Source organism: Seriola dumerili, unplaced genomic scaffold (genome assembly GCF_002260705.1).
Source record: "Seriola dumerili isolate Sdu_G_001 unplaced genomic scaffold, Sdu_1.0 BDQW01000149.1, whole genome shotgun sequence".
NCBI lineage: Eukaryota > Metazoa > Chordata > Actinopteri > Carangiformes > Carangidae > Seriola > Seriola dumerili.
In genome coordinates, this window is record NW_019174404.1 from 3,351,746 (window position 1) to 3,374,220 (window position 22,475).

Here is a 22,475-nt window from a genome sequence, read left to right on the forward strand (position 1 = left end):
TTGTGAGGATTTCAGCAGCTCGTTCTCTGCGTGACTCTTTGAAATATTCGATGCACATACCTTTCCTCCGTGACGCAGGGTGACAGATGTGTTCTTACATGCTGGTACCGCTGCGAGAGGTTTCCACTGTACAATCAAGTAGATGGTAGCATAATCCACCCCACACACACCTATACAGTACAAATGATTATTTTAATCTGAATGATTTTAACATGAAAACACGATAAAGGACTGAGCATGAGGGAAAATCTACAGCAGCGGTCGTCCTCCAGGCAAAATGACTGATTTCAGAGTGATGCTGAACAGACTAATCCACTGTCGCGTTACCGCCTCAACATTACTTCACTGTGAAGTGTTTCAGACTGGTTACTGGTCTCCCTGCTACCTTAGATATATGACTTAACTGAACTGAAGTTAAATATTTAGTTGACTCATGAGTTGTGAAAATAAAAAACAACTAGCTAAATACTAATCTTCATCATGACTCGCATCATTTCCATTATTATTATGACATAACGTGTTAAAGACAAACAGGAAGTGTCCATCATGTATGTTTTCTTCAAACCAAAACAGTTTTAACTCTCAAACAATTCATGCCTTAACGTCTGTTAATCCACTGATCAAACTTCTTTAAAAGCTTAATTTGATCAGTTGATTTTTTTTTTGTGATTAATTATTTATTGTATAAATAAGGAAATAAAAAACACAAGACAAAATTACATATACAGTATCTAGAGGGAAGAAACAAATTCATCACGTTAAATTAAAAGACTTTAAGTCAGAACAACCCATGTTTATAAGCTTTGAAGTGGCCTGATAATAAAAACTAGATATTTTAAGTTAAAACGACTTGATATCCATAAAACATTACATATGTATATTATAAATACATTTATATATATTGAGATTAAGTTCATGAAAAAAATATTATTTGATTCTAGTAAATTTCTACATGAAGTTTTTCAGCACATACACAACACTATAACTCCCCCTTGGATTACAGTGAAGTTGCCAAAACCATCAGCAGCCTCACTCTGACCTACTGGCACATCCACTGGGAGATCCCCTGTGCCATCTGTAATGGCTGGTGGAGCTGGTGATAAGGAAATGGGGTCTTTATCTCAGCCCAATTAGGCAGCTAATTGATTCAATACCAGTCATTTAGAGTTCCTCCAGGCCCAGGATTGAGCACTTCAGCCCTTTGAACAGACGTGAGGTCCCTGGAGGAGAGCGACCAGAGAGAGACTGTGTTCAACCACACGAAGCCTGGAGATTATAATCTGGATAGAAAGAAATTTACTGAGTTAAAAATAAAAACCCATCAGGGATAAATCAGAAGAAACAGATTGATCACTTATTGTCAGAGTTTTGTTACCTGATCAAATGTTTCATTTAATGAAGCTGAGCCCCATTTTCAGAGTTTAATTTATGCTTATTTCCTAAATCAGTCGATTATTGTTAAGTCTGTTATACATCTAAAAACAGAGAAAAATGTTCATTACAACTTCTCGGAGGTGAGAAAAACCAAAAGATATTCAGTTTAAAAATGGTGATTAATCCACTAATTGTTGCCAATTAGCAATCTTATAGCATTATTGGTTTCACTGGAATTTGTATCAATGTAATGGTGTGATGTTTTTTAATTTTTCAGATATTTAATTCAGTGGCTTAGTCAAAACCAGGCGATCCTATTGGATTTTTAGATTTAAATTGGATTTAAACTTCACCTGTTCTGTTATTTTTGAACAATTTCCTCCCAAAGAGAAATCTGTGATTTGCTGCTTACATGGTAAATAAACAAAACATTCTGAGAAAGTAAAATTATGATGTAATATATCATATAATTATAAGCAGTGGAAAAAAAAAATCCTTCCAAAAACTATAACTGACTGTAAATATTCATTTATTATTGGAAACTTTAATATGCTGAAGCGTGTGTTTGCCTGCAGACAGATTTTACATTTCTGCATGTTCAGCTGATTTGCAGCGCGCTCACTAAAAGACTGTCTCGGCTTTGCTAGAAATGAATTTGAATTAATGAACTGAAAGTCTACCAGCTGAACGCCATCTTGGTTTTTTTTCCTACAATGAGAACCAAATTACAGATCACCAAATGTTAAGTCTTTTTCAGAAACCTTCCTAAGAGGGTCGAGCAACATATGAGTTCCTTGGAAATTATTAGGAGACTGTGGGGTGTGAGAAATAAAGTGTTACTAAATTTATAATATTATGATGTAACTTAACAGTGGTGGAAAAGAACTACAGTACTGTGCTTCATCATTAGGTACATGTACATTTACTTATCTTAACCTGGAGCCCTAAATTAAATTCTGTCTTCCTGGACAGGGAGGCAACGCTGGAAGGAAGAGATTCATTCGAGGTCAGATTCGGTTTGACCGCTAACAAAGATGATGATAAGTTTGACTTTTTAAAGCAACATAAAGGCCGCGGTCGTGAAACCCACTGACTCATAGAGATTAATGCGGCCCGTGACCCCCGGCAAAGGGAAACGTAATGAGCTCTAAGTTCAGGTGTCGTGTGCTCCTGGTTCCATCATGTCGGAGGAGACAGACATTATTCATGAGTTGATGAGTTGGAGGAGACCGTGTGGAGGTTCACGTGAAACCTCCAGCGTTTGCTTCAGGATTCATGTGGTTATGATAGTAAACCAAACCTCAGAGGGAAGCCGCTTTAATATTTCATCAATATTTAATAATGAAATATACACATAAACCCCTCCTCCACTAAATTACACGCAGATATTTACTCTTGTTCATGAATGCAGTGAGTAAAGGCAACCGCTCCACTGTGCACATATGCTTCCTTGCTCCCAATTACATTTACATACACAGCATCCTATTTAGATATACCACGTAGTTTCAGCAGCAGCACCAGTGATGGAGACACAGAAGACTGCCTGAATTTAAATGCAATAGTTTCTAATCTTTTTGACTTGTGCCCTGTTATAATAAAGCTGTGTCTCCTTTTGACCCCATAATAGTTGCGTATGTTTATGAGCTGTGAGAGGTGAGTGTTTTTAAAGGGCTGAAAAGGAAAGAGAAAAATCGGTGAAACTAATTTTGTTTATCATAAATACAGTGTATTCTTCTTCTGCCTACAGTTTATTATTTGACAAGTCAGATTTTTAGTTTTCTCACATTAAAATACTTTCAATAAATGAAACTGAAAAAGTATCGAGTTGAATACCTGAACAAAAAAACTTTTTACTGCACACTAAAAACTTAAATTTTAGTGTACTGAACTTCAATTGTTACTTCTAATCTTTATAAACACAGTAAATATTTTGCTTCTTCCTATCCTGTGAATCATCTCACAAGATTCCCAACATCCTCTCAGATTTCTCTTCAGACCTCAGAAGCCTCAGCGGTGTTTCTCCTCCTGTCTGTTTCAGCTTTGGTTTCACATGCAGATAAGAAAAAAAAAAAACCCACCAGATCTACTACCATTACTATCACTGCTACCACAACTAATGAAGCTTTTCGTGTAAACTGGTTGGTACTAACCCTCAGTGGTTAGTGCCGTCACCAGTGTTCAGTTCCCACAAGTGTCAGCAGCGACCTTTGGATGTGGAGTTCTGCGTTTGTTTCCATCCGGTCCCGTTTCCTCCAGTTAACCAACAGGAACACCAACATTGCACTTGACTGCGGCGCTGACCTAAACACTAACCTGACTGATGTTAACCTCAACCGCTTTACAGTGAACTCAACTTTTTTTTTGCTGCCTTTATTTAATAGTGAAGGAGGACAGTGCAGATCGACAGGAATTGCAGGGGCCAGCCGGGAATCGAAACCGGGGCCTCGCTGCTCAGGATCATCTGCGCCCACACGGTCTACGCCCCACCTTAACCCCGTTTTAAATAACTTAATTTCGAGTTAACTCACTGGGTTGTGTTGGCCGGTGTTTCTGCTGACATGTCGTGCTCGGTGAATGATATTTAAACACCTGTAACCAAACTGTTAACATCTCTTTTTTGTTGTGGTTGCAGCCATTTGGTCGCCCCTCCACCACTATGTTCAGGGTCTCATCTGTGGCTCCCCAGAGGGAATCTCATCGATTTCTTTCTATGGGATTTTCTCCAAATAAATTGATTTAAAAGACAAAGTCACGGCCAAAATCTCATTGAAATAAACCATCTGCAGTTTGCCCACACACACATCTACTTCCACTACTATTACTACTGCTACGTCTGCTTTCACTGCTATAGCTAAATGCTATAAGTGCAACTACAGCTCTGCTGCTACCAGCGACTCTGCAGCTGCTACACTAGAGTGACTTTTACAACAACAAAAAAAAAAAAAAACTGCTGCTGCTCCACACCGACAACACCAGCAGCAGAAGTTACTGCTCCTAGTGTTAGTACATGTTCTCTGACTGCTGTACATTTCACAGGCACCGTTTCTGCTCTGGAAACCATCCACTGAGGAAGGAGTGAGGCGAGGAGGTGGAAGCTGGAGCCAGCAGTGAGTGTGTCTAAAGGTTGATGTAATGATGAGGACCGTGAGCCGCACCATGTTCATATTAAATTTTAGGTGAGGACTGTATTTAATTTGTGGCTCAGACTGATTGAAGGCCAATCTAATTTCCTGCAAAAGTAATTTTGGTCTTTGGCCATTTACATTTCCCCAAACCCAGTCATACCTATTTTTACTCAACGTGAAGACGGAACAGTGTAATGAAGACTTCATTCTCCTACAGTGTGTTTCCAGTAATGTCCATTCAAACTTCATCTGTCCTGGCTTTGCTGCTAATAGAGGACTTCAGAGTTGCTTTGGTTTTTAGCATCGCTCCATAATAATGACTCACAGCTCATTTGGAGGTAATGAATATGTGTGGGTGGGTGTGTGTGTGAGTGTGTGTGTGTGTGTGTGTGTGAGAGAGAGATGGAGAGAGGACTGGGAGAAGGACCTGGCCAAGCTCAAACAATAGCATGTGAAGTGCCCTTGGATGCCATGAGAGCTCACTCTGAGCGAAGGGGGTGGGGTGGGTTGTGGGGTGGGGGGCAGACGGGTGGCACATTTCCCCACGCCAGCCATGATTTGAATGGAAAGTGGCAGGATGGGAGATGGAGTACCGCGGGGGGGTGGGGGGGGAGAGAGAGAGAGAGAATTAATCCTACAGCCACGCACGCACGCACACATGCACAAACTCATTTCCATCACATACACAGAAACGCCCTCATGCACAGAGCACTTCACTCTGGTGCTCCTCCTCATTCACTTTTGCTCACACATGGAAGAAACACACTCACACAATGCAGCACACCACGGTGCATGAGCGATGATGATGCCACCGACTGCTTCCTAGCACACTTTTTGCAGTGTCATTTGAAGGTCCCACGCTTCCAAGCCAACCCAATACTCTCCCATACTCCTTTTTCTTTTTTTTTTTAAGACACTTTAGAGCAGATTTTTTCTCTCCTCTGTCCTTCCTTTCTTCTATTTCTCAATCTGTCCATTCTTCATTCTATACTCCAGCATAAGTGTGTGTACTTCAGACCTTGCTATGATCATTTTTAGCCTCAGCAAGAAAACCCTCCCCTGCTCATCATTTATTTAATGTGTCTTATTCTGTTTAGTATCCATCACTCGTAACATAACAAAATAGAAAAACAGCTAACTGATCATTCGCCACATTTTTTATCTCGGCTGCTACTAAAAAAGACTAGCTGATCAATCGATTAGTTGATCGAGTCCATCGAGCAAAAAAAATCAAGTTCAATTACTCAAATATGAGGCTTTGGTGTTTTTCCTGATTTTGTATCAGTGTAAAGTGAATGCTTTTGGCAGCACCACACGAGCAAAGTGAAAACTTTGGGATTCGGAAACATGTGACGGTAATTTTGCTCGATTTTCTGTCATTTTATCAATGAATAATTAACGCTGCTTTAACGACTCTGTAGACCACACTGCTCAGTGCCAACAAGCTACAAACTAACACGGTACTCACTGGTTTCTGTGCAAGTTCATTTTTCCTTCTGCCTCAACGGAGAGGTCAGAGGTCACAGTCGGATACAAAGCAACACCCCTGCAGGGTACAGTGACTTGACTGAAGGCCCTTCAGCGGGACAGATACATGCTGACATACTATCATGAACCCTGATTCGCTGGTTCAAGGCTCATCTGTCACGGTGCCATCCTGTATTAACTGTAAGTACAGGATGAAATGGGCTACTGTCTCGTGCTGTAACAAATCAGTATTTATGAGGTCCTCTTGTCCTTGTGCTATTTGTGTCATTGTGAATATATGACTGATCTAAACTACTAAATTAAAAAAAAAAAGAAAGAAAAAAGGACACAGCCACAGTTTTCTTTGGTTGACCCCATAATGGCAAAGTTTGCTTGGTTTGAAGTCAGACTGCTGCACTGAGAGAAAACCAGGAGTTGTAAACAGTTAATAATCCCTCATTCAGCGACGGTTGGGATTTTTCTATCAAAAAAAGCAAATCAAATTCAATTTCTCTTACTTTGGCTAACGGTCTTAATCCTGTCTGTTTGCTTCTTTTGACCTTTCCATACTTCCATACTAATTCCAGTTCATTCAAAACACTCATGGCAGTTTCTAATTATCCACACAATTCTGTGTTTGTTTATACATGTGGGTACATGAATGTATAAATATGCAAGCATATATGAAGATGTATGGAGATATACACTATGATCAGTAATATCTATACTGGTACTCACTCTTGTATACGTATGCACAGGGTTCTGGGTTCAAGTTTTATAAATAACAGGAAATACAATAAAAAATTTATTTAAAAAAAATGTCCAAATAAAACATTAATACAATCATGACAGGAAGTTCCAAATGAAAAAAATTAAAAATAGATAAAACAAAGATGGCTGATATTGAATGATACAAAATTCATGAAAACTAAGACAACATCAAATAGAAAATGTGCATATTCAATCATATAGTCGCTTCAAGGTGCATCTGCATTTGTTTCTTTTGAGAGTAAGAATTCTTCTTGCTGTTTGGTAACTGTCATTCTGCAGAAACCCTGCACATAACTGTATGTTTTAAAATAAAGTGTGTCTCTGTTTACTAATCATCATTTATCCACAGACCAAGTGGGATATGTCTGTGTTTGAATAGAGCTGAAAAAGATTCAGGTGTACCTGAAAATACAGGTTTCCCTCGTGAATCGTTGACAACTGCCCAAATAAAATAGGACAAATAAATGTTTCACAGCTTGAATAAAAACTTCACACGTCTGGCATGAACATCAACACGCCTCAGCACCCCAGTCACTTCAATAAAATCCTGTTCTGTCCTGGACCAACGTGGACGTGAGTCTCACTCCGACTCTGCAGCGTTGTGCTGCTGCTGCAGCAGCTGCAGCAGCAGCAGTAGTTGTGGAGTGGCGGCTCGCCGGGCCACCTCACCAGAAGTGCTAATGGTATTGACCACTTCTGTATAAGTTAGAGAAGGGCATAGCTGGAGCCGGCAGTAAACAACTCCAGACTGACAGGTCAGGGTGACTGTTGGCTTGATTGCTTTCATTACTCACACACTGTCCAGAGTCAGACCTGCCAGCCTGGGACTCACTCACATCTCCCAGATTCTGCTATCAGCGTCGTAGTGTATGAGCAAATCTACAAACGTTTGCGATCAGTGATGTAACTGCTCGTAATAAATAAAAAGATCAGAGACTTCAAATGAGATCTGACGATTATTTTTGTGTTCCTGCTTTGATCATCCATAATAGAGAGATAATAGGTAAAGAAACAAGAGTTACGTTTTTTTGTTTTTGTTGCGAAGTATCGTTGGTGAAAAAAAATGGAGCAAGGCTGTTGCATATGAAAAGAAAAAAACAAAACAAACAAACAAACAAAACAAAGACTCATAGAATATTCATCAATCCAGCTCCTCCACCCCGGCTTTAATAAGGAGAAAAACAAAGCCAATCAGCCTCACACCAGTGCTTATGAACAACAATATAATCGCCACATTATATATGAAAAGTGAGAAATTATCATATCATTCACACCCCTGCGATGTCTGCGGCATCTACTGCGGCAACAGGAGAGTATGTGTAACCCCTCTGCTCAACACTGGCTTGTGTTCTCTCTAATTTCAAATCAAAGCGATTTCATCAGCACGGGCACATTCATAAAAGATGATCCTGCACGGGAAATAATACAGAAAAGCTTTTTCATTACCTCCTCGTCATATATTGATCAAACATTTATTACCCTCGATCAAACATTCATTACCTCCTGCATTTAAGCATAAGTAAGTAGATGTATCTGGTATTACTCATTGTAGACACCGCCTGCGCTTTCATTAGCGGCGCGGTCGCGTTGTCGTCTTTCCAAGATCAGAATGAGCAAACATTTTAATCTGTTTGTGTAATAAACAGACACAATATGTCAACAGGGAAGTGGCACAGAGGTGTGTCACTGTGTTACACTCCATGATGACAGATAAAAGAAAAATAACCTTAACTGTACATAACATAGGTACAAAATATAGGGGATTACAGTGCCGAGCTCCTGGAGACAGAAGAAAACACAGAGGGTTTCACTTTCTCTCCCCCGTTAGTGAACGACCCAAACAAAGCAGCTATTTTGATCTTTGGAGAATAAACCTGGCCATTGGCATGAGTCTTCCTTAACTCCACCCGTCGTAACCCATCCTCATCTCTCCCTCCGTCTGAGCAGATATCTCTCTCTCTTCCTCCACTTCCCCTACACCCATTCTGTCCATTACAATCCTGACTCCTTGTTCGCTGCAGTCAACTCAACAGTCCTGCTGCAGAAACCAACATCGGCACTGACGTGCGAAGAATGGAGTGTGTGTTCGCACTATATGTTTTATTCTGTTAGCACCTGGAGACGCAGTGCAATTGTTTCACATTTCAAATGGTGGAAAAATGTTTCTGGAGCATTTAGGAGGCTACCGGAGAGAGACCGCAGGGCTAATCACCCAGTGACCACTCTACACATGTCCTCACAAGAGTCGAATGATGAGGAAAGAGTTCAGAAAATGTGAACTCATGGTTCTGTCTGAAATCACTCCCATCACCCCACTCCCTATATAACAGACACTCCACAAGTTACTTGTAGTTAATTTTGGATCATCTGTAAAATCCAGCCCATCACATTGTGGGGTTGTTATCAGAAAGTACTGTAGATGCCATTGGGACTAAATTCTTGTTTTATTTTGGCTATTTCTGAGGGCACTATATAGGTATAGTACATAAATTACACACTCGGTATTAGACACTATATGTAGACAATCACATTAAAGTTGGACAGTAAATTTAACTCAGTATTTTGTGTGTTAGGAGTGATTTGGGACAGAAGATGTCAAACTTTTGCTCAACAGCAGCTGCTGTGGCCACAGGCAGCAATTACAGTACATAAGTTGGCAACGAGATGACACATATTGTCTGCAACTGTGGGGCTGACCCTATAAACACGAATGTCGCTGACTGACTGACTGAGTGATAAAGTTAAATCATTGGTCAGCCGAAGGCCACGTGACTGAGTGATAAGGTTATACAAATGGTCGGCCTAACCCTAACCCAGGTTTTGACCGAGTCTTGTTGTGATAAAACCATCAAATGTTTATTGGTGACGTTACAACTAGCAATAGCTATCTAAAGTTTGCTAAAGTTTGCTTGCCAACTTTGGAAGCCAAGCTACTGGTCATACCAGACCAAGCTAAATCCTACGCTGTATTGAGTAATTGTGCGTTTTATTAATTATGAATTCAACTTTTTATTTCCAAGAGGAAGAGAGTTTTATTTCTTCTTTCAAAAGTTTCATCATCTTTAAGTTACGAGTTCACGTCTGTTTACAGTTAGCGTTAAGATCAGTATAATATTTAAACAGTATAATAATAAAGTGTGCATACATTTGTGGATTTATATGCAAGTATATTTACATTTGTTGATTTTAGATTTCACACTTTAGGCATCTAATTAAGCAGCAAATGCTAAAGTGGAATAATGTTTAAATTCATGGTTGAGTGATATTACAAGCAGCCAAAATGAGATGTGTGACAGGCAGCTATCAGCATGTGTGTGGGTAAAACCTGTGCCAACACAGAAAGGGAATAAAAAAAAACAAAAACAAGAAGCATCATAGAGCAGCGGAGGAGTGTTTGGAGTGATGCAGCCGTCACTCATAAAGACCTGCATAGTAACTGCTCTTCATCATGACTCTTAGTCTCAGAACCCAGGGAGCCGGCACCACTCAGACAGCGCTGCCAGACCCAATAACGTAAACATAATGAGCTGTAGTGTTTGGAGGCAACAGCCAAGTGTTAGATTCTGCACCCTCCGCACCAGCTTGTGAGCCTCTCCCATCCCCTGGCCCTGAGCGTGGTTAGATAACACTGCATTAGATAACGGTGCGCGAATCTTAAGAAAATGCCTGTTGGCTTCTTTCAGCAGACATTACCGACGACGAGCTGGAAACAAGACGACAAACAAAACTTATGATGAAAACTTGCTCTGATTTGAATTCTTCTACGTCCTACTTTTATTTTTATATTCACCTTGCTGCAAAAGAGAGGAGCCCTCGAGACACGCTTGTTGTGCAGAGGAATACAAGCTTGCAGTGAGTAACATGGCCCCTGCCAGAGAATACATGACCTCAATATAAGCGGCACACCAGATCCTATCAGGATGCTATCAGGTGTTTAGGGTCGTGAAGCTGCACTTCCATACAAACTGGTGAATTCAAACAGTCCTGTGAGTTATACTGTCTAATAACAAAAGAAGAAGAAGCAATTTTCTTGAATTTTTCACCCAAGCCGCCGTGTATACGTAAAAAAATAAAATAAAATGGCTACTAGACTGTGCATTTTAGGCAAAACGTGTCTTTTCATAATAATGGCTACTTGCTCCGCAGGGATGGTAAATTATATCAGCTCCTAGACTCCCAGTTCTCTATGCAGACGATGACGCCGTCTGGGGAGACTGTCATTATGATGGGAATGATTTTCCAGGAGTTTTAGATGTAATATGAAAGCATGGCTGCAAGAGAGAGAGAGAGAGAGAGAGAGAGAAAGAGAGAGAGGGTTCTCAGGTGCACAGCGGTGTGAAAGCAGAGGGTAGCAACGGGTTGAACAGGGCACCTATTAGGGCTCCAGGAGTGAAAGTTCAGGTGAAGGAAGGTGACAGAGAGGAGACAAAGACGCCTGGGGAGAGACGGAGACTACAAACAGTGAGAGAAAAGACACTGACAAAGTGTGAGAGCGAGAGACAGAGAGAGAGAGAGAGAGAGAGAGAGCGATAAAACACAAAGAAATAGGTTCAGTACAGCACCTTTCTGCAGACTCATGTCTACCATGCGAGGCTCGGCCAGCTCCAGGAAGAAGTTCTTGTTTTTCTCATACTCCTCATCGTCAATAACTTTCACGTGAATAAGTTTGCTGCAAGAGGGAGAATAACAGGGGGAGGAAAAAGAGGAAGGGGCGTGAAAGGAAGAGGGACAAAGAAGGACAGAGAGGGGGGGATAAGAGGGAGAGAGAGAGAGAGAAGAAGAGAAAGGTTAATTTGCAATGGAGGGACTCAGGAAGTGCACTGTAAGTAGGATTAATAATCAGCATGGAAGAAAGGTGAGGAGGTGAAAGGTCAGCGTGGTCTGGACCGGCCTGTCCGTCAGCGGCTGGACTCGACACACTGACGGGTTCCAGCGAGCTCACTGGGTGTCATGACAACCACATTTATCACGCCTGTCTGACGCGGGTGAGACGGAAGGGCGAAAAGCGCGCCACGGCGGGAGCGGATAAAAGAACACAATGAACTGAAAACAGCAGCTTGTAATCAATCAGGGTGTAAAATGTGTAAACGGACATTTCACAAGGGCAAAAAAAAAAGGTGAGTGAACGATAAATGAAAGAAACTGTCGCTATCTAAATCGATTTTTATGGCTGGATGTTTCAGTCAGAAGACTTTCAATGAGACGGCTGGCTGGACACCGCGAGGACCCTCCCCACCGTCTCCCCCCCTCCTCACCCCCTCCTCTCCACCGTCTCACCCCCTCCTCACCCCCTCCTCTCCAGGCGCGGACGAGGCCGAGGAGAGAGAAGCAGCTTATTGCTGAGTTTATTGCTCTGGTTTGAGGAGAACACCCCTTTAATGAAGTCAAATGTCCGGAGGGGTGAGGCCTCTTTCTCGGGAAAAAGGAGCAGTGTCTGACATCATCACACAGGAAACAGCTCAATATGGCATCTCGGCCCCCCCGGCGCCGTTCTCGCCACTGATCGCCCTAATTGATCTTTTTAAAGAGTTATTGACGAGTGCAGGCAGTTAAGTGGTCAGTAGGTACCCAGATGTCTCTGTGCCTCGCCGCATCACGGTGGGAACTCCTCGAGGAACAGCTCTGTTGAATTCAATTGGACTCGCGCAAACGCATTCGCCGCGCCACCTGCACATCACGCGCATCACGCCGACGCCCGACTCCGGCGAGCAGGAAACAAACCGACAGCGCTCGAGATGACTCGTGACACTCGCTGCATCCGCTCTCTTAGGCCTCAGAAAGCATTCCCCGCGAGCGGCAGACACGCCAACAATAGTCGACAGCAGCGCAGCTAGCCCTGAAATAGGAATGACATACTTTATTATGAGTCTGACATCTCATGGGAAGACGCTTTTCCTCTTCATCCGAGCAAAAATACAATTTTCTACGCGTGTTGTTTGGGAGAGCGTTTGGAAAGCGGGGGTTCGGCTAATAAGATAAGTGGCACAGCAGCATTCATTATGGATAGCTGCTCATGTATCATGTATCGAGTCAAAAAAGCAGCTCGTTCCCTGACATCCCGCTGATGTACTTCTTGCACCGTGACATATAAGCGCGGCTGGCGTCAATCAAAGCACTGACACACACTTTTGCACACTCAAGACACACACACACACACAAACACAAACTCTGTCTCTCATATACCCACACAAACACAGATATTTATACACACAGACATCATGCTCATGCTGCACACACCATATATATATATAAAACTATTAATCCAAGCATCTCCAGAGGAATTAAATTGTATATGTATTGCTAAATCCTTTTCTCTGGCCACTGTATATATGCGGTTGAATGTGAATCCTGCCCACTGAGAGGGAGACTGCTATCTAAGATCCTGTTAGTACAATACGCACAGCAGAACAATCCATCTCTCTTGCTCTCACTTCACGTCCCACCGGCAGGGCTTTCCTCAGATTGCTGGGCGAGATGTCTGCAGTGCCGCCGCCTGGAAAAGTACCTTGCTTTTCATCAGGAATGAGAAGAGGAAACACTGGAGTCTAATGGACAAATGGGATCTGACAAACACATACAAGCACAACGCCCGGCTGTAGTATAGGGAAGTGCAGTCTTGCCTGACATGCATATATAGGCAAAGAGGAACCGCAAATGCAGCCAATATGACCGTGTACACATGCAAAACACAGCCATACACTCAGCAGCATGACTGACTGACACGCTAAGCTTCCCTGTAGAAAAACAAAAGAGCTGCTGGAAACCTGTGCATTCCCCTTCCTGTGTAATATGTACAGTTTTTAATGCAAGAATGTAACCTGGCCTCAGACACTCACTGTGTGGTCATTTGATTAAGCACATTACTTTAAGGTGGTACAGGGGTTAACACTGTCCCACAATCCCAAAACATGTTGTAGGGTTAATTGGCGATTCTTAATTGCTCGTAGGTATCTCTATATGTCAGCCCTATGATAGACAGGTGACCTGTCCAAGGTGTCCCCCAGTCCTCGCCCAACACCAGCTGGGATTGGCTCCAGCCCCCATGTGACCCTAAAAGGTTAAGCCGTATGGCCAATGAATTGGTTAATAATAAAGGTCTTAAAACTACATTTCTAAGGCCACTCTGGGGTAGCACAACAAACTGTAAACACGACATTGACATAGTATCTCCTTATACAGTTGATGTGGTGAACAATGCGAGCCAAAAGTTAAGACATGAAGTAACGTTAGCACCGATTTGGAGACACCTGGCGAATGTGTTTTTAGCTCTGATTTGGTCTCCACCACTGTCTGAGGGAAATATCTGGTTCTTTAGCTGCCAGATGTTTCACTATGTGTTGTGTTGTGTACAGTGGGTTTTTCTGAAAAAAACAAAAAACAAAAACAAAAAATCGATGCTGATGAGAACCGGACAGTAAAGTCACAAACTGCAAAACAAAAACAAAAAGATGAAAGGTGCTAAAATGCTCCATAGAGCTGCGGGTAACTGCAAAGGTTAATAATTCTTTATGAGACTCACTAAGAGCGACCCCCGTCACATTATTTGTAGTAATTTCATCCATTGTTAATATAAAAATATTGATTAAAGCTGATTAAACCCTTTAAGACAGGGTTTTAAGATTGTGCAATAAAGCAGGACCCACCTTCAGGCCCTCATCACATCAATTAATATTGAACTTTACTCATATGCCGTATATTGCTGAGAAAATTTTCAATAAAATTAGCACAAACTAGTTAAAACACAGAAAGCCTGGAGCTTTTGGTTCCCTTGGGGTCTGCGGATGCGGGGGCAGCCTACTCTGCCTGCTTGGTAATCTAACTTCATTCAGCGACAGTATCGCAGAGCAAATCAACATTTTTTTGAAAAGTTTGATCTCATTAAAGTCCAATTAGAGTTGATTCTGTGCTGTTGGTTAGGTGGCCCTAATTTGACAAGGGACTGATGGAAGTCAATAAAAAACAATCACGTAGTAATCAACAGCCATGTTAGCATCGTGGAAACATTAGAGCGGTTGCACAGTATATTACACCTTTGTGTTATATTTCTCTGGAGCTTGATGACACAAATTCACTTGTCAGCAACATTTTACACTCTGGTGTACCTGCAATTAGCTCACATGATACACAGTGGGGGGAATTTAACAACAACATGACACAAACGCTTATTTTGTTTATATTTGACACAGAAGTGTTTGATTACACGTGTGTGAAAGTGAATACGCCGAGCGGTGCAGAGAACGCTTTACCACGTGTGTCTGATGAGTGCGAATGCATTAACACTCACTGTAGTGAATATTCCCACATGACATGAACGCAACTGTGACTAGAACTTCATTCAAAAAAAAAAAAGGAAGATACTGTGATAGTAACTGAAATGAAGGGAGAAAGAGAAAATCTGTCTAAATTCACACACAGAATAGCAGCAGGTGATGTACTGTATCTGTTACAGTATCTGTACAGCTGTATTTTACAAAGCTGACTCCTTTCTCTGATTCACCCTGGACAATAACTGCAGCTCTGCCACACAGACAACCGCTGAAAACTACTGTTCATACACAGAGAGACACTCCCTCACTTTCAACATGGACATAACTACTCATACACACACACGCACACACACACACACACGCATGCACACACACACACACACGCATGCACACACACACACACACACACACACACACACGGAGCAATATGTGGGGAACATTAAGCAACATTTGCATTTGTCTGTGACAATTATCAATAATTCATCCATCTATCCCAACATCTGGCACCAGCCACTGTGGAAGCTGCAAAGAGCCTCTCTGAATGAGTGTGCGTGCATGCGTGCGTGTGTGTGTGTGTGTGTGTGTGTGTGTGTGTGTGTGTAGGGTGATGGGGATACAATCAAACACCTGCTGTGCACACAAACACAAATCAGAGTGTGGTGTTTACAGGGACTGTCCTGCTGTTGCTGTTGCTGTCGCTGCAGTGGATGGTGGCGTGTTATGAATGGCTTTACCGTGGTGTGTTGACAGAGAACAACCAGAGGGTGTGACAGTCCTCACATACAGTATATACACACACATCCTGACTCAAAGGTATACACTCACATGTGTTATTCATCTACGGTGTCTTGATCAACACCACAGTAAAACGTCTCTGAGGTCAAAGTAAAGAAGAGCAGAGGTTCATGTAGGAGCTACACACAACATGAATTTGTCATGAGCGTTCACTAATCTGTTGTTTTAGCTAAGTTGGTATCACTTCATGGCATTCTTCTTCTGCAGAGAGAAGACAGGCACAAGCATTACAGTGTATGTAATGTATGTAACAACAGCGTGAAATGGCATCTTTACTTTTAAATCAAATGTGAAGATAAACTTTACAGAAACACATGCCCAGTATAGGAGCGTAATATTATATTTCAAAACTATGCACGTTATAAGCGTCTATCATGTGCTAATAATAAACAAAAATAAATATACTAAACTAAATATATACACAAAACTAAAAAGTAATTATAAAGTGTATTGAGATAAAAATAGTCCTCTTAAAAGAAGAGTCCTCAAGTGACTATTTTTATCTTGAGGGAAAGGAATATGGTGGGAGGAGGGTGGTGGGTTTGAGCTGCAGTCTGTTGCACCTTTGATGATGTTAGACAATAAACAAGCATGTGCTGCCGGGTGCTGGCAGACCACAGTGGATCTAGGAACTAATTCTGATCGGTAACATTTTGAAAATAATTCCTGTTTATACACACACACAGACACACACACACACACACACACTAGGAGAGTTACCTGCTGTAACGATTGAACTTTGGACAGAGCGAGGCTAACTCTTTCCCCCGGTGTCCAGGCTTTATGCTAAGCTATGCTAACCAACGGAGTCCCATTAATTGTTGCAGGGAACGTTTTGCATGCCTCTGTTCTTCCTCTCTGGTAAGTATATTTGGTTTGAAGAGTAACATTCACATTAGGCAGTAAAAGCCCATTATAAAATTCAACACTATAAGCTAACATAAAGGTTGAAACCACACTCGTCTGTCACATAAAACGGTCTCCGTTTGTGTTGTGGGAGCAGACAACTGAAAAATCCCATAAAATCCAACCTGCAGGAAAGTAAAAAGTAAGTACGACGAAGTCATCTCACAAGTGTTGTCATCTGCTGAACCGAATTACACTAATGTGTCAAAATTAACGTGATAATGATTTATTGATGCTAACATGCTAGACATAGCGCCCTCAGCGTGGGAAGTGCCACTGGGTAATGACAGGCGATTAGAGGGTTCACACCTCCGCTGCACTGGGCCGCCCTCGGCCAGCAGCCTCTTGCCTTCCCCACGTCCAGACAGACGGGGGAGGGAGAGGAAGTGATGAAAACAGTGAAGGGAGTGAGACATGAGAGTGGAGGTGGCGCAGCAGAGATAGAGATGGAGAGGCTGATGCACATTGTCTTTCTCCCTCTGTTCTGTGGCCAAAAAACCAAACTGCGGCTGAAATTTGCTGTAGCTGCCCGCCTCCTCTCCACTTCCCCACGCCTCTTCTTCGACAGCAGCTTCACTGCTTCGGTCTCCTCTCTGGCTTTCGTTCCACAAACACTAAATAATATAACCGCTCCGAGAGTGAAACCACTGTGCTGGTGCAACACATCAGAGGGAGTGAGATGTGCGATATCTCAGTCTCCACTTCCACTTTTGTCTCGTCTGCTGGTGCAGCCTGACCCTAAAAATTGCTCGACTTTTACTCTGCAAAGTCTGAGGATTTTCACAAAAACTAGGCAGACTCAGATTCTCCAGGCTAGAGAAGGAGCAGCCGCTAAAAATGCTGCAATTAGATACGACCTTTCTTTTCTCTCTCTCTGGTCCCTCTGTATAAAACACCTGCTGCCACCGACCTGGGCCCTGGGCTCTCTGTGTTAAACTAAACACAACCTTTCCAAATTCTCTTGAAAGTTTCCTCTGCCTCCATCTCTTCCCTTAATCTACTGAGTGCTTTTCAGTCGCTTTTCACCCTCACGCACGACTGCATTTAACCACTGCTAAAGCACATGTGGAGGGGCTGAAGCACGGTTTTTAAAACAGCACACGTTACTTCCACTTCACCGCAGCGTGGAGGCTTCGATGGTGGCGGGATTACGACGAGTTCTGTTCCTAAAAAGTTTAAGTAGAAAACATTGCATCTTGCTCGATGTAAACCAACCTGAACAGATGGGCAGGGACTGAAAACAATACAATAGTAGACATGTTAAAAAAAAACTCCACTGTTTCAGCCCTTTAAGATCACGGAAACGCCTCCACTCAAAATCCCAAATAAAGCCAAGCCAATAAAGAGGACAAGAGGGGAAAAAAGGCCCCAGTGCCTCGTGGGAAATCAGTGCCTTAATTAAGCAGGCCTGGTTTCTGTCACCAAGTGCAGGGATTATGGGCCTCGCTCATTATAGTCCTGATTATTGCTTTACCCCAGCAATCACAGAAAAAAGCCAGTAAACACATTTGTCAATGATTTCTTGCCAATCTGATGACAAACTCGCATCGGATGTAATATTCCACACCCACAAGGCCTACACGCCCCTCCCTGCCCCTCGTCCTCATCTCCTCTCCATCTCTCTCTCTCTCTCTCTCTCTCTCTGTGTCTGCTTTATTTCTTCGCATCCAGCGAGGCAAACAAATCACAGCATACTTGACCGACTAACAAAGAGCTAAAAGTTTTATAAACAAGGAAGTAAAATCCCCCCCTTTTGAAATGGCGTCTCTGCAGCTGACGTCGGACATCAATATTACATAAGCCAAACAGAAATGAGGCACGCAATCACACACACACAAAAAAAAACTCTTCACTTGGCGACTTGCAAATTTTGCCGGCCAGAGCCCGAGCCAGATGCAGCGGCTGTAATTGCGAGTTGTTTAAGGGGGAGAAGCGTGAGAGTTGTGTGAGCGCAGCGGTGCCAGATGTCGTTTGAATAATACATGTCTGCCAAAGCCAGTCTCAGTGTGGACACTGGATCCAGAAAGAGAGAGAGAGAGAGAGAGAGAGAGAGAGAGAGAGAGAGGAATGCATCACGTTTCCCAAATCTACCAATATACAAGATGCAATGTAAGTGTCGCTTGTTATGTTCAATCACACTGAAGCGACGGGACGGCCTCGTGCTGAAAGAGACGGTCATTCATCCAGAGGACCCAAATTCAAGTCCCCATTTTGCCAACTGTCCTCCCTGGTGAAGTGTCCCTGAGCAGCTCATGAAGGGTGCGATCACATTGGAAGCAATTTTAGAGGCAGGTTTTTCTTTTCTTTTCTTTTCTTTTCTAAGAGGGAGATTGATTCTTGTGCCGTTTTTGCACCTACAGTCAGAAGAAAGGCCTCGACCCACGATCACTGTTGTTCTGTTTCTTCTGTCCAATCAGAGCAGGCGACAGATGGGACCTCTGTGACGATTTAGAAATAATAAAAACGGAGGACAGTCGCAGAGTTGCTGTTAATGATGATTCATTAGTGACATTAACGTTAATTTACCCGCATAACAAAACATCCATTCTCACGGCTTCACAAAGAAGAGTTAGTATGATCTAAGCAGAAAGCAGCAGGAACAGGGTTCATTTACATCCTTTTTAATGTTGTAATTATGCATTTGTAATGTTTACTCAACAACATTACAAACTGGAAGAGTTAATATGAAGATTATTCAATATCTTAATGTTCATAGCCTCGTTTCTCAGTTAAATCACTCTCAGTAGGTCCAACTTCTCAACCAAAATACCAAATCATACATTTTTATGTATTTTATTATCATGTGACTGTAGATATGTCCATATTATTTTTTAAATAATGAAGCCACAAGAAAACGAAGCACTTAGGTAAATATGGCACATGCATTTAGCCTGTGCTGAAATGATTGGGTGAAGAAGTTACGTAAGAGGTTTTGAGAAACTAAAACATGTGACTGTAGATATGGAGATTTTCTGCTTTTTTTTTTCTCCCCGGGTTTTAATTCATTGTAAATTTGTATTTTGAAGTGATGGTCCAACTCTATCGACATGACAACACAAGAAAAACCGTCCTGATCACGTTCACCGACGAATGCAAACCGGTTTGGTTTAGGAATGGTTAAAACTGTAGTTATGGCCAATAAAATATGGTTAAAATATTGTCGGGATTATAAAAGATGGCAGGTGTTTGATGGGAGGCAAACCATCCTATCCACACCCCAACCACCACACCCTTTCTTGCCGTCCTACATACAGTGTTAATATGAAGGAAATACAGCGGACCTGAACTGGCTGAATGATCGGACTAAACAAGTGATATAAACTGGGCTCTGGGAAACTGTGATTGGCATTTTTGACTATTTTCTGACTCATTAACAGATAATAATAACAATAATAATAATAATAATAATAATCATCATCATTCGGCACTGAGCTCCGTTCTGGATTCGCTCCCTCCACTGTGCCGCTGACCTTGGCTTCATTCTGCCTGTTTTGGCTCCAAAAAAAATAAAATAAAGTGCGCTGGCTTCAAAGCAACCAGTTAGAAACCAACGGTTGGTGTCACATTCACCTCATCCGCTATTATTTACTGTCAATGGCGTCAAAAAAAACAAAACAAAAAACAAAAACGCAGTGTGCTCAGCCTTCAGCCCGAGCGATCGACCCCTAAATCGCTACGAGCTCGAGGGACACGGGGCTGTAGTTGACGCTGGAGGAAGGGTGAGGGGTCAAAGCAACAGACGGATCAATAAAGTGTTATATGACTTCACGATATCAGTTAGAGGACACAGGTGTTGGGCGTCTCATCGGCGGGAGACACACACACATATAAACACGCAGATATACAAAAGCAGATGGAAAGGCGAAGCTCCTCTGACTGACGACGCGTAGCTCATGATGGGAGCTCGCAGCGAGAGCCCGGCCAGGTTTATTAATACCGCCGCAAAGAGGAATCGTGGGTAGTCACGGAGCTGGACACGGGAGTCACGTTATCTGAATTCCATGGCGGGACTTGCAGCTGTCCCTCCTCAGCTCTCTCGCCTTCTTCAACGCAGGCTCGTGGTCTCACACAACCTGCATGCATCTCCACGGGAACAGTAAATCTCTCATTTAACTTACCTAGTGGGCAGCTGGTCAGATTACAGCGTGCGTTTGATTTCAGAGGGGAGGCGGGGGACATGATTGATTGTGTCCCCAGTGACAGGACACCTCTGTGATCCCGTGGATCTCTCACATTCTCGGGCCGAGGACTCAAATGTCTAATGCACCCGACCCTGCGCCCATTTGCTGCCCCTCGCTCTTACTTGTCGTCATGGATACAAAACCCCCTTTTCACCAGCTCTTTTTCAGCCGTTTCCTAAATGCGACACATGACACACGACCACTTTCCGTAAAACTTTCAAACCTTTTTCCATTCATCTCTATTCATCCTGCTGCACCGAGCTAAACAGCACAATGAAACTGTCCCTGGAGGGAATAAAGAGTCCTAACAGGTTTTACCTCTGTCTGCCAACACACAGTCTATTACTTCATCTGTGTGCTGCTCTGACACTGACACACACACACACACACACACACACACACACACACACACACAGACACACACAAACCTCAGCAGCTGATGAACGCTGCAGGTGGAGGAAGGGACGAGCAGGTGCAGCTCGCTTACTGTGTCCTGTCAGATTACACACCGTTACTCCAGCCCTTAAACCCATTGTCCAAAGACGCCAATAACACTAGAGAAAGGCCACATATGCCACCTTTGTGCTGCAACTATAACTCTCCCCTTTAACAACAGGGACGTCCCTTTCACTCCACAGATGAATAACACAGTTAACGACAAAGGGGTGCTGAGGAGTAAGACGCCCACACTGATACAGAACTCACAACACCCAACTGGTTCACTGTTTTTCTGTGTTTTGTCCCAACAATAGTTATTAATTGATTATTTGATTGACAAAAAATGAGTTTTTGATTTCCTAATCTCAAATCTTGAAACTGATCACCTGATCCTTTGTAGCAAAGACCTCCCATCTGACATGAAGAGAGTTGAAAGATGCAATAACAATTGTTTTCCAAAAACGATTCGAACAAAACGGCCAGTGCAAGAATTCTGGACAGAGAAACAGAGAAAACCAGGAATACTAAGTGACACGAGAGATACTGTCGGGAATAAAATGTTCTTTCTGGAGAGGCGAGAGACCTGATCTGAACAGAGGCTTGGCTGTGAGAGGAGGAGTGGCATTGGCTGGTTTCACTTGTCATGCACCCTTGCAACGGTGTCTCCATAAAAACCTGCTGACTGCCAGCGCTGAAGGAGACAAAGACAAAAGGAGACGATGAAAACAGGGGGAGGACACTCAAAGGTAAAGCAGAGGACGGGGCGGCAATTGAAAAAACAGACAGCCATGCTCCATATTTTCTGAGCCAAGAGCAAGGCAAGCTGGAGGGGGGGGGGACTATATTTTTTTTGGATGTTTGGAGCGAGCCCAAAGGTCCTCCTCTACAAGGACACTATGCAATAAAACACTCAAAGATGAAGTGTCTGATAGGGGGCGACAAGGGAGGGAGAGGAGGAAGAGAGGGAAGTAACAGAGGATGCAGTCAGGCCTCCAAAACGAAAGCTGGAGCAGCACCCCGGCGGGGGGGTGGAGGGAGATGGTTGGGCTGAGGGCAAGAAATGCACAAGGGCTATTCTGGGTGTCGGGCGTGGGTCTGTGACAACTTAGAGAGTCGGAGCCGGCCGAGCCAAAGCGCCTGCAGCCAAATGA

The 22,475-nt window shown here is 42.9% G+C and overlaps 1 protein-coding gene across 6 annotated transcripts in view; it reads right to left on the reverse strand.

Annotated features, from left to right (window-relative positions):
- Window positions 1–22,475, reverse strand: part of LOC111225635 (sodium/calcium exchanger 3-like) — a 97,857-nt gene that overhangs the window by 24,948 nt on the left and 50,434 nt on the right. For 2 of the 6 annotated variants that reach the window (XM_022750625.1, XM_022750626.1), the window contains exon 2: window positions 11,300–11,406. In XM_022750625.1, the coding sequence (XP_022606346.1) occupies window positions 11,300–11,406 (107 nt within the window). Of the gene's footprint in view, window positions 1–7,084; window positions 7,103–8,644; window positions 8,665–11,275; window positions 11,407–22,475 lie in introns of all 6 variants that reach the window. The other 4 variants (XM_022750624.1, XM_022750623.1, XM_022750628.1 and 1 more) reach the window with 3 other exon arrangements.